The sequence below is a fragment of the Oncorhynchus mykiss genome, chromosome 12 (genome assembly GCF_013265735.2).
Source record: "Oncorhynchus mykiss isolate Arlee chromosome 12, USDA_OmykA_1.1, whole genome shotgun sequence".
Lineage (NCBI taxonomy): Eukaryota > Metazoa > Chordata > Actinopteri > Salmoniformes > Salmonidae > Oncorhynchus > Oncorhynchus mykiss.
In genome coordinates, this window is record NC_048576.1 from 8,560,513 (window position 1) to 8,573,092 (window position 12,580).

The 12,580-nt window shown below is 44.7% G+C and overlaps 1 protein-coding gene across 11 annotated transcripts in view; it reads left to right on the forward strand.

Annotated features, from left to right (window-relative positions):
- Positions 1-12,580, forward strand: part of mapk10 (mitogen-activated protein kinase 10) — a 114,398-nt gene that overhangs the window by 88,467 nt on the left and 13,351 nt on the right. For 7 of the 11 annotated variants that reach the window (XM_036936823.1, XM_036936824.1, XM_036936827.1 and 4 more), the window contains exons 10-11: positions 3,386-3,510; positions 4,878-4,904. In XM_036936823.1, coding sequence (XP_036792718.1) covers positions 3,386-3,510; positions 4,878-4,904 — 152 coding nt within the window. The remainder of the gene's footprint in view (positions 1-3,385; positions 3,511-4,877; positions 4,905-12,580) is intronic. The other 4 variants (XM_036936821.1, XM_036936828.1, XM_036936820.1 and 1 more) reach the window with 1 other exon arrangement.

The following is a 12,580-nucleotide window of genomic DNA, read 5'->3' on the forward strand; positions in this document are numbered from 1 at the left end:
TCGGTTCTGTTCTGTTCTATTTTGTTCTTTTCAAGAAGGCATTGTGCAGCATGTTTGCGGAAACTAGAGATTGTTTGTGTCTGTGAGTGCTGTACAGTGTGTCAATGTGTCTTTGTGTGTTGTTCATGGAGTCAAGGCATATATATTTTATGTGATTGTAATCTCATCAAACTGAACTGGCTTTTGGCTCACGAGAGGCAAAATAAGTGAAGTGATATACTGTAACTGAAATTGACTAGGGTGACAGTCACTCCCTTCAGTGAAATGTATTTAGAGGAAGAGGGTTTAAACCAAGACGTCATCCACTACCTTTCCATCTACATTTCCAGAGAAATCATATTCATCATATCATGGTATTCCCAGGAAGTATTTCTACAGGAGGCTTCCAGAGAAAATAGTTTACAAAATCCCTGGAGGATAACAGGCTATATCTGATGAAGACAGATTTCTCCTAAATATAATGAAATCTGCCTGGTACTGCTGCTACATCAAGCCATGCAGTGTGTCTGGGAAGGAAATTCACATGAATGACTCAGGAGCCCTCCTGCTGCCTCCTGTCCCCTGCCTCTTGCCTGCCTCCTGTCTCCTGCCGTCTCCTGCCGTCTCCTGTCTTCTGTCTTCTGTCTCCTGTCTCTTGCCTCCTGTCTCCTACCTCCTGTCTCCTGCCGCCTCCCTTCTCCCGCCTCCTGCCTCCTGTCTCCTGTCTCCCGCCTCCTGTCTCCTGCCGCCTCCTGCCTGCTGTCTCCTGTCTCCTGCCGCCTCCTGCCTGCTGTCTCCTGTCTCCTGCCACCTCCTGCCTGCTGTCTCCTGTCTCCTGCCACCTCCTGTCTCCTGTCTCCTCCTGCCTGCTGCCTCCTGCCTGCTGTCTCCTGCCGTCTCCTGTCTCCTGCCGCCTCCTGTCTCCTGCCTCCTGTCTCCTGCCTCCTGTCTCCTGCACCTCCTGCCTGCTGCCTCCTGTTTCCTGTCTCCTGCCGCCTCCTGCCTGCTGTCTCCTGTCTCCTGCCACCTCCTGCCTGCTGTCTCCTGTCTCCTGCCACCTCCTGCCTGCTGTCTCCTGTCTCCTGCCACCTCCTGCCTGCCACCTCCTGCCTGCTACCTCCTGTCTCCTGTCTCCTGTCTCCTGCTGGCTCATGTGTCCTGTCTGTTGCCCCCTGTCTCTTGTCTCCTGTCTCCCGCCTCCTGCGGCCTGCCTGCTACCTCCTAGCTCCTTCCTGCTGACTGCCTGATCCCTGCAGAAAACAGACTGAAGGAGAGGAGATGGGCTGCTAGAGGAATACACCCACTGAGTTAGAGCTGTGTTATAGGGGCTGTGTCAGATATACTAGAGAAATACACCCACTGAGTTAGAGCTGTGTTATAGCGGCTGTGTCAGATATACTAGAGGAATACACCCACTGAGTTAGAGAGGACATAATGGTTAAAGTCACAGCCAGAGACAGAAGGAAAGATGTAGTGTTAAAGTGACTGTGTTAGAGAGCGAGTGTGTTAGAGAGCGAGTGTGTTAGAGAGCGAGTGAGTTAGAGAGGGAGTGTGTTAGAGAGGGAGTGTGTTAGAGAGGGAGTGAGTTAGAGAGCGAGTGTGTTAGAGAGGGAGTGAGTTAGAGAGGGAGTGTGTTAGAGAGCGAGTGAGTTAGAGAGCGAGTGTGTTAGAGAGAAACTGCATTAGAGTGATTGACTACTGAGCTGAGCCGAGCCAAACCGACCAGAGATGTACTGGGCTAGCCTGGCTATGCATCCACCATAATTACTGGAACCGTGCTGGAAAGGACAATGTCAAAATAAAATATTTCAGCTGGAACAGTATATGCTTGGGGTCGGCACAATAGTGTGAAAAGGGTATGAGAGCACTGTTTACGTAGCTGTACTGGAGGCTAGGTAGAAGCCTGGGAAATCCTGTTAGGACTAAAGCTAGTGGAGCCGTGGTCTTTGGTTACACTGCATGCTGAGAGAGCTGCTGTCCTAGAGATAAGGAGTGACTCAGAGGAGGGAGCGTCTGAGCCGCCATTTTGGAGATTGCTATGGCTGGCCTATAGCTGCTGGCATGGTGATGCAGCACAGTGTGGAGATGGTGATGAGGGAAGGTACAGTGCAGATCGTCTGACTGCTGCTAATAGACTATTTATAGTGAGTCAGACTGTCAGGGCCGTACGAGGGGTGGAGGGAGGGATGAAGGGATGGGGGAAGGGTGGAGGGAGGGATGAATGGATGGGGGAAGGATGAAGGGGTGGAGGGAGGGATGAATGGATGAGGGGAAGGATGGTGGGAGGGATGGATGGAGGGGCTGTGGGAGGGATGGAGATGGAGGAGCTGTGGGAGGGATGGAGGGGCTGTGGGAGGGATGGAGGGGCTGTGGGAGGGATGGAGTGGCTGTGGGAGGGATGGAGGGGCTGTGGGAGGGATGGAGGGGCTGTGGGAGGGATGGAGGGATGGATAGAAGGATGGTGTGAGGGATGGAGGGATTGGGGGGTTGTGGGACGGATTGGGGGGGTTGTGGGAGGGATTGGGGGTTGTGGGAGGGATGGAGGAGCTGTGGTAGGGATGGAGGGGCTGTGGGAGGAATGGAGGGATGGATAGAAGGATGGTGTGAGGGATGGAGGGATTGGGGGGTTGTGGGAGGGATTGGGGTGTTGTGGGAGGGATTGGGGGTTGTGGGAGGGATTGGGGGTTGTGGTAGGGATGGAGGAGCTGTGGGAGGGATGGAGGGGCTGTGGGAGGGATGGAGGGGCTGTGGGAGGGATGGAGGGATGGGTAGAAGGATGGTGGGAGGGACAGAGGGATTGGGGGGTTGTGGGAGGGATTGGGGGGTTGTGGGAGGGATTGGGGGGTTGTGGGTTAAGAGTTTGCTATTGTAGAACTGAACAGTTCATATTGGTACAAGAGCAGGAAGCACAGATGGATTCATCATGATCATGTTTTTTTTATTTTGTGAATTTGCATCTAAAGAAATATGACATTTGTAATTTAAGGCTCATACAAAAAGTTGTAAGAGTATTGTAATTCATAACCTTGAGAAACAAGTAGGTTACTAGCAAGCTCTCTTCTCTCTGCTGACATGAGATTGAATGTCTGTGTGTTGGACCATAATATTCCCTGAGTGTTAAGCCTTGACTGTGGTGCTATGGAAACAGAAGAGGGAAAAATCTTAAAGGAACAGTAAACTATTGTCTCACACGGAGACAATATGAGACAAAGTAGTGCACTACAGATGGGATAGAGTGCCGTTTTGGATGCACATAATGTTTGATAGACAGTGTTTTATTGCTGATTGAGTTTCTCCCTTCTCCTATTCTATCCATTTACTCTGACCCCACTCTCTCTGTCTCCTCTCTCCTTCCTTGACTCTGACGCTTCTCTCTCTCTCTCTCTGCTTCTCTCTGTCTCCACAGCCAGCCAGGCCAGAGACCTGTTGTGTAAGATGTTGATTATTGATCCAGCCAAGCGGATACAAGTGGACGAAGCTTTACAGCACCCCTACATCAACGTTTGGTACGACCCAGCCGAGGTGGAGGCGGTGAGTAGGAGGAGTCTGTAGCTAGAACTCTCTGGCAGCCTTATCAGTTAGTAGCCCTAGGTCAATCCTACAGCTTGGTACTTGTTTAGTTTGGGCTGTTTTCATCTGCCTTGTGTTTGTATTAGTGGTGTGTAGATATATTATTTTTTATGTTACATTCCCCTCTCATAATGGTTACTATAGGAACCATCCAGAGAAACATTTTTGTTGTTGTCTTTTGTTGTTTAGTTTGTATCCCCTGCTCGCTCTTTATAGTTTGACCTTTTATGGCTATCATTTTACCCACCACAGTATATCTGGCATTAGGTAGTCATGGAAACATGTACGCATGTTACTGACTATCATGGTACTGTAGAGACATAACAGTGGGCTCAACTGGTTGTTTTACCCATAGAAATATATACTATGGTTTTACCTTGCTGGAATGTGCTTGATTCCTCAAATAGAGCACAGATACAAAGCCCAGTCTCACTGCTCACTGCTTTGGGAGAATACAGTATAGTTGTCATCCAGGAGCTGTGTGATGAGGATAGTTAATACTGGATAGTTAATACTGGATCATATAGCAGAGCGGGCATTTCTTAAGGTGCGCTGGTTATGTACTGAAATATAGTCATTCCCTTTTGAAGACCTTCATCACTGTGGGATAATAGTGAGTTTGGGAAAAAGCCTTTTGCAGCCTGTCTCTTACTTGATGAAGACTTTAGATGCATTTCACACCAAGTAGGCCTATCTGCCTATGCATAATGCAATACAGTGTGACATGGCCTTCTCTGAACCCAGTGAAGCAGACAGAACTGGGGTGCTGAATGAAAAGTTAACCTCTCTGTTAGCCTCTGTTAACCCAAACTGATACAATCTCTTCCCAATAGTGAAATGTAGTATATTAGTATATTAGTTTGGATTTCAGCATATGACTATGTGAAAGAGGTGTACAAATATAGAGTATCAATAACTCTCATCAAGATTAATCAAATATAAGGGTATCAATGACTCTCAACAAGATCAATTAAGTAGATTTGAATCACGTTTATTTTATTTTGTTATTTGCAATAAATCGCACACCTTCATTATAATATCTATGTTTGACAGTTGGAATATGCATTTTAAAGTATATTATTATACGATATTGTGTAATATGTACATTTCATTTGTAGCATGTCTCATTCTTTTGTGAAAACATACATTTTACTTAATCAAAACAAAAATGACCAAAAAGTGACATTTTACTGTTTTATGATGGGATATGCTATATTGTTGTATAGATGTGATAAATAGATTATATTGGCCATCAATGGCATTACATTCTCCCTGAAACCAATGTACTGTTTTCTCCCCTCTTTATTGTTCATTTCATGCTGATGAAGGCCAGGGATCTCGTCCAAATATCAATGGTAAATAAAAAAAAATGACTTACACCAAGAGAAATATATCTCCTATACAGCATATACAGCATTACAAACATGATATGACCACATATGGCTTTACGAAACTGTATTTGGGGGTAGGTAGTCAAAACCCCATCTTCAGAAACCCCATCACTGACCAAAATTGAGAAAAGTGTCATATATATATATACTCTTAGAAATAAAGGTGCTACGTAGAACCATAAAGGGTTCTTTCGGCCGTCCCTGTAGGAGAATAACACGTTTGGTTCTAGGAGTATACAGAATGGAGAGCATTACAAACATGATATGACCAGATATGACCAAAATTGCACTATCCTAAGGAACCCTCATACTTCAGACAAAAAAAAAATATATATATATAATGTTGTCAATCAACAATGACAAGCCACCTGGGTCTGACAACTTGGATGGAAAATTACTGAGGATGATAGTGGACGATATTGCCACTCCTATTTGCTATCTCTTCAATCTAAGCCTACAGAAAAGTGTGTGCCCTGGAGTGAAGCCAAAGTCATTCCACTACACCAGAATAACAAAGCACTTTTTTACTAGCTCAAACAGCCGACCGATCAGCCTGTCACCAACCCTTAGTAAACTTTTTAGAAAAAATTGTGGTTGCAAGATACAATGCTATTTCAAAGTAAACAAATTCACAACAGGCTTTAGCGTGCTTATAGGGGAAGGGCACTCAACATGTACACGGCACTTACACAAATGACTGACGATTGGCTGAGAGAAATTGATAATAATAAGAAGATTGTGAAAGCTGTTTTGTTAGACTTCAGTGCAGCTTTTGACATTATTGATCATAATCTGCTGCTGTAAAAACAAATGTGTTGTGACTTTACATCCTCTGCTATATTGTGGATGGAGAATTACCTGTCTAACAGAACACAGTGGGTGTTCTTTAAGTGGGTGTTCTTTAAGCCTCTCCAACATAATCCAGGTAGAGTCTGGCATTCCCCAGGGTAGCTGGCAAGGCCCCTTACTTTTTTTCAATCTTCACTAATCACACTGCCACTGGCTTTAAGTAAAGCCAGCGTGTCTATGTATTCTGATGACTCAACACTATACATGTCGGCTACCACAGCAAGTGAAATCATTGCAATCTCTTCACAGTCCCCCAAGTCCAGAACAGAATATGGGAGGTACACAGTACTACATAGAGCCATGACTACATGGAACTTTATTCCACATCAAGTAACTCATGCAAGCAGTAAAATCCGATTAAAAATAAAAACAGATAAAACTACACCTTATGGAACGGATTGTGTGGAGACAGACACAAACACGTATACACACACACACACACACACCTAATAATCCCCAGTTTACAATTGGCTCATTCATCCCCCTCCTCTCCCCTGTAACTATTCCCCAGGTCGTTGCTGCAAATGAGAACGTGTTCTCAGTCAACTTACCTGGTAAAATAACGGATAAATAAATAAATAGAATAAATAAACATGCTAACACGCAATCCACACACATGTACATTAATATTGTAATATATTGCTGTATAATGGATTATTGTATTGGAGATATGTTGTGGTAGATAGTGTGTAGTAATGTGTGATATACTGTTTTATTTTGTATGTAATTGCCTTAATCTTGTATGGACCCCAGGAAGTGTAGCAGCAGCTAATGGTGATCCTTAATAAACAGAAAAATACTGAATACTAACTCAATGCAGAGACTATGTGGCAGGATGTCTGTGTGCCGTGCACGTCTGTGTGGCAGGATGTCTGTGTGCCGTGCATGTCTGTGTGGCAGGATGTCTGTGTGTTGTGCACATCTGTGTGGCAGGATGTCTGTGTGGCAGGGTGTCTGTGTGGCAGGATGTCTGCGTGCTGTGCATGTCTGTGTGGCAGGATGTCTGTGTGGCAGGATGTCTGTGTGGCAGGATGTTTGTGTGGCAGGATGTCTGTGTGCTGTGCATGTCTGTGTGGCAGGATGTCTGTGTGGCAGGATGTCTGTGTGCTGTGCATGTCTGTGTGGCAGGATGTCTGTGTGGCAGGATGTCTGTGTGGCAGGATGTCTGTGTGCTGTGCATGTCTGTGTGGCAGGATGTCTGTGTGGCAGGATGTCTGTGTGGCAGGATGTCTGTGTGGCTTTCTCCTCACTAACAGAAAGTAACATACCGTCTGGCTGCATCTATGAATACCGGAGCCATTTTTCACTGTAGAAGTGGTCGTTAATGTGTTGATGAAACTGCAAGAAAACCTTGCTGTAGCCTCCTGTACTCTGTCATATCTAGACAGAACGTCTATGCTATCTTATTGCAATCTTAAAATAAATGAAAAAACCTATAGATTTGATAAATTGGTTCGTAACACTACCTAAATATCCTCTGTGTTATAGACATACGATAACATCTGGACAGTAGTCCTGTACAGTACACATGCAGCATGTACAGTACCTCGAGATTCGGCTGAACTTTTTGATTGATACTCTGCTGAACAACTACCTACCGGTCTCGTAACAAATCCTTTAGAAGCAGCCTGTAATGTTGTAGTCCATTAGTGTACGTATGCATTGACCTCTTAATTAACCCACTTCCAAGGTCACATCATGAATGTGATTTATATGAAGTCTCGTCAAAAATATTCATCATCTTTGACATTCTGCCACCCTGGGGCTACTAGGTAGCCTAGTGGTTGGAGCAGTGGACTAGTAACCGAAAGGTTGCAAGTTCAAATCCCCAAGCTGACGAGGTAAAAATCTGTCGTTCTGCCCCTGAACAGGCAGTTAACCCTTTGTTCCTAGGCCGTCATTGAAAATAAGAATTTGTTCTTAACTGACTTGCCTTGTTAAATAAAGTTACAAAAATATGTCTGCAGCACTGGTAGGCTGCCAAGCCTATAGTACAACAACACAATCAGATGTCCTATACTATACTCCTGTCCTATACTATTATCCTGTCGTCTATACATATACAGTGCATTTGTAAAGTATTCAGACATTTTGTTACGTCTACTCCTGCTCCTCCACTCCGGCGTTTGACGTCGCCGGTATACTAACCACCGGTCCTGGCATCCATCATTACGCGCACCTGGCACCCATCATTACGCGCACCTGGCACCAATCATTACGCACACCTGGCACCAATCATTACGTGCACCTGGCACCCATCATTATGCGCACCTGGCACCAATCATTACGCGCACCTGGCACCAATCATTACGCGCACCTGGCACCAATCATTACGCGCACCTGGCATCCATCATTACGCGCACCTGGCACCAATCATTACGTTCACCTGGCATTCATCATTACGCGCACCTGGCATTCATCATTACGCTCACCTGGCACCAATCATTACGAGCACCTGGCACCAATCATTACGTGCACCTGGCACCAATCGTTACGTGCACCTAGCACCAATCTTTACGCGCACCTGGCACCAATCATTACGCGCAACTGGCACCAATCATTACGCGCACCTGGCACCAATCATTACGATTCATCTTGAGGCACATCTGGACTCCATTACCTCACTTTTCTACCTCCCCTGCATCTGGCACTCCCTTAGGTTCTTTCCCCAGTCAGTAGACGCCATGTTGTCTCGTTCCATGTTTGTTGTTTGATTAAACGTACCTGTTTCTCGACTCTCAGCGTCTTCGTTACAGTTACAGCCTTATTCTTTAAATAAATAAAGATCCTCATCAATCTACACACAATACCCCATAATGGCATCACAATACCCCATAATGACATCACAATACCCCATAATGGCATCACAATACCCCATAATGACAAAGCGAAAACAGGTTTTTAGACTTCTTAGCACATTTATTAAAATAAAAAAACAGAAATACCTTATTTACGTAAGTATTCAGACCCTTTGCTACGAGACTGGAAATTGAGCTTAGGTGCATCCTGTTTCCATTGATCATCCTTGAGATGTTTCTACAACTTGGTTGGAGTCAACCTGTGGTAAATTCAATTGATTGGACAGTATTTGGAAAGGTGACACCTGTCTATATAAGGTCCCACAATTGACAATGCACATTGGAGCAAAAACCAAGTCATGAGGTTGAAGTAATTGTCCGTAGAGCTCCAAAACAGGATTGTGTCGAGGTACAGATATGGGGAAGGGTAACAATAATGTTCTGCAGCATTGAAGGTCCCCAAGATCACAGTGGCCTCCATCATTCTTAAATGGAAGAAGATTGGAACCACCAAGACTCTTCCTAGAGCTGGCTGCCTGACCAAACTGAGCAATCGAGGGAGAAGCTCTTGGTCAGGGAGGTGACTCTGCCAGAGCTCCAGAGTTCCTCTGTGGAGATGGGAGAACCTCCCAGAAGGACAACCATCTCTGCAGCGCTCCACCAATCAGGCCTTTATGGTAGAGTGGCCAAACGGAAGCCACTCCTCAGTAAAAGCCACATGAAAGTCAGATTGGAGTTTGCCAAAAGGCACCTAAAGGATTCTCAGACCATGAGAAACATGATTCTCTTGTCTGATTAAACTAAGATTGAACTCTTTGGCCTGAATGCCAAGTGGCACGCCTGGAGGAAACCTACCACCATCCCTACAGTGAAGCATGGTGGTGGCAGCATCATGCTGGGGGGATATTTTTCAGGAGCAGGGACTGGAAGATTAGTCAGGATCGAGGGAAAGATGAACAGAGCAAAGTACAGAGCGATCCTTGATGAAAATCTTCTCCAGAATACTCAGGACCTCAAACTGGGGTGAAGGTTCACCTTCCAACAGGACAACGAACCTAAGGACACAGCCAAGACAACGCAGGAGTGGCTTCGGGACAAGTCTCTGAATGTCCTTGAGTGGCCCAGCCAGAGCCCGGACTTGAACCAGATCGGACATCTCTGGAGAGACCTGAAAATAGCTGTGCAGCGATGCTCCCCATCCAACCTGACAGAGCTTGAGAGGATCTACAGAGAAGAGTGTGAGAAACTCCCCAAATACAGGTGTGCCAAGCTTGTAGCGTCATACCCAAGCAGACTCAAGGCTGTAATTGCTGCCAAAGTACTGCCAAGGGACTTGAATACTTATGTAAATGTAATATTTCAGTTGTTTGTTGTTTTTTTGTTTTTTTAATTGCAAAAATGTCTAAAAACCTGTTTTTGCTTTGTCATTATGGGATATTGTGTGTAGATTGATGAGTAAAAAATTACTATTTTGTCAATTTCAGAATAAGGCTGTAATGTAACAAAATGTGTAAAAAGTCTAGGGGTCTGAATACTTTCCGAATGCACTGGACTATACTCCTGTCATCTACATCCGTCCTATACTATACTCCTGCCCTATACTATACTCCTGTCCTATACTATACTCCTGTCCTATACTATACTCCTGTTATCTATATCCGTCCTATATTATACTCCTGCCCTATACTATACTCCTGTCCTATACTATACTCCTGTCCTATACTATACTCCTGTCCTATACTATACTCCTGTTATCTATATCCGTCCTATATTATACTCCTGCCCTATACTATACTCCTGTCCTATACTATACTCCTGTCCTATACTATACTCCTGTCCTATACTATACTCCTGTTATCTATATCCGTCCTATATTATACTCCTGTCCTATACTATACTCCTGTCCAATACTATACTCCTGTCCTATACTATACTCCTGTCCTATACTATACTCCTGTCCTATACTATACTCCTGTCCTATACTATACTCCTGTTATCTATATCCGTCCTATATTATACTCCTGCCCTATATTATACTCCTGCCCTATACTACACTCCTGTCATCTACATCCGTCCTATACTATACTCCTGCCCTATACTATACTCCTGTCCTATACTATACTCCTGTCCTATACTATACTCCTGTCATCTACATCCATCCTATACTATACTCCTGCCCTATACTATACTCCTGTCAGTAGTGGTCCTAAAACTGAGCCTTGAGGAACACAAAAATGTACAGTTGATTTGTCAGAGGACAAACCATCCACAGAGACAAACTGCACAGGAAGCAGCTCTTTCAGTAGTTTAGTTGGAATAGGTTCCAGTATGCAGCTTAAAGTTTTAGAGGCGATGATTATTTTCATCAATATGTCAAGAGATATAGGATTAAAAAACTTGAGTGTCTTCCTTGATCCTAGGTCCTGGCAGTGTTGTGCAGACTCAGGACAACTGAGCTTTGAAGGAATACCCAGATTTAAAGAGGAGTCCGTAATTTGCTTTCTAATGATCATGATCTTTTCCTCAAAGAAGTTCATGAATGTATCACTGCTGAAGTGAAAGCCATGCTCTCTTGGAGAATGCTGCTTTTTAGTTAGCTTTGCAACAGTATCAAAAATACATTTGGGATTGTACTTATTTTCCTCAATTAAGTTGGAAAAATAGGATGAGTGAACAGCAGTAAGGGCTCTTCGGTACTGCACAGTACTGTCTTTCCAAGCTAGTCGGAAGACTTCCAGTTTGGTGTGGCGCCATTTCCGTTCCAATTTTCTGGAAGCTTGCTTCAGAGCTCGGGAGCTAGTTTCTTATGATAAATGTTTTTTTGTTTTTAGGGGTGCGACTGCATCTAGGGTATTGTGCAAGGTTAAATTGAGTTCCTCAGTTAGGTGGTTAACTGATTTTTGTACTCTGACATCCTTGGGTAGGTGGAGGGAGTCTGGAAGGGCATCTAGGAATCTTTGGGTTGCCCGAGAATTTATAACACGGCTTTTGATGATCCTTGGTTGGGGTCTAAGCAGATTATTTGTTGGGATTGCAAACATAATAAAATGGTGGTCCTATAGTCCAGGATTATGAGGAAAAACATTAAGATCCACAACATTTATTCCACGGGACAAAACTAGGTCCAGAGTATGACTGTGACAGTGAGTAGGTCCGGAGACATATGGGACAAAACCCACTGAGTCGATGATGGCTCCGAAAGCCTTTTGGAGTGGGTTTGTGGACTTTTCCATGTGAATATTAAAATCACCAAAAATTAGAATATTATCTGCCATGACTACAAGGTCCGATAGGAATTCAGGGAACTCAGTGAGGAACGCTGTGTATGGCCCAGGAGCCCTGTAAACAGTAGCTATAAAAAGTGATTGAGTAGGCTGCATAGATTTCATGACAAGAATCTCCTGTCCTATGCTATACTTATGGCCTATACTCATGGCCTATACTCCTGTCCTATACTATTCTCCTGTTCTATGCTATACTCCTGTTATATGCTATATTCTCCTGTCCTATGCTATACTCCTGTCTTATACCCCAGACAAACACACCTTATTCAACTTGTCAACTAATCATCAGGTCCTCAATGAGTTGAATCCGGTGTTGTTTGTCTGGGGCTACAACGACAATGTGTTATGTTGGGGGTCCTAGAGGGATGGAGTTGAGACCACTGGTATAGAGGGTATATCACTGATCTGTATTCTAGCTGCTGATTTGCTGAACTCACATTTAAGGTCTCACGAGTGGAATAGCGGTCTAAAGGCACTGCATCTCAGTGCTAGAGGTGTCACCACAGACCCTGGTTTGACCCCGGGCTGTATCACAACCGGCGCTGATTGGGATTCCCATAGGGCAGCGCACAATTGGCCCAGGGGCGTGCGGGTTAGGGGAGGGTTTGGCCGGGGTATGCCATCATTGTAAATAAGAATTTGTTCTTAAACCTCTCTGGGATATGTGGGACGGTAGCGTCCCACCTCGCCAACAGCCAGTGAAATTGCA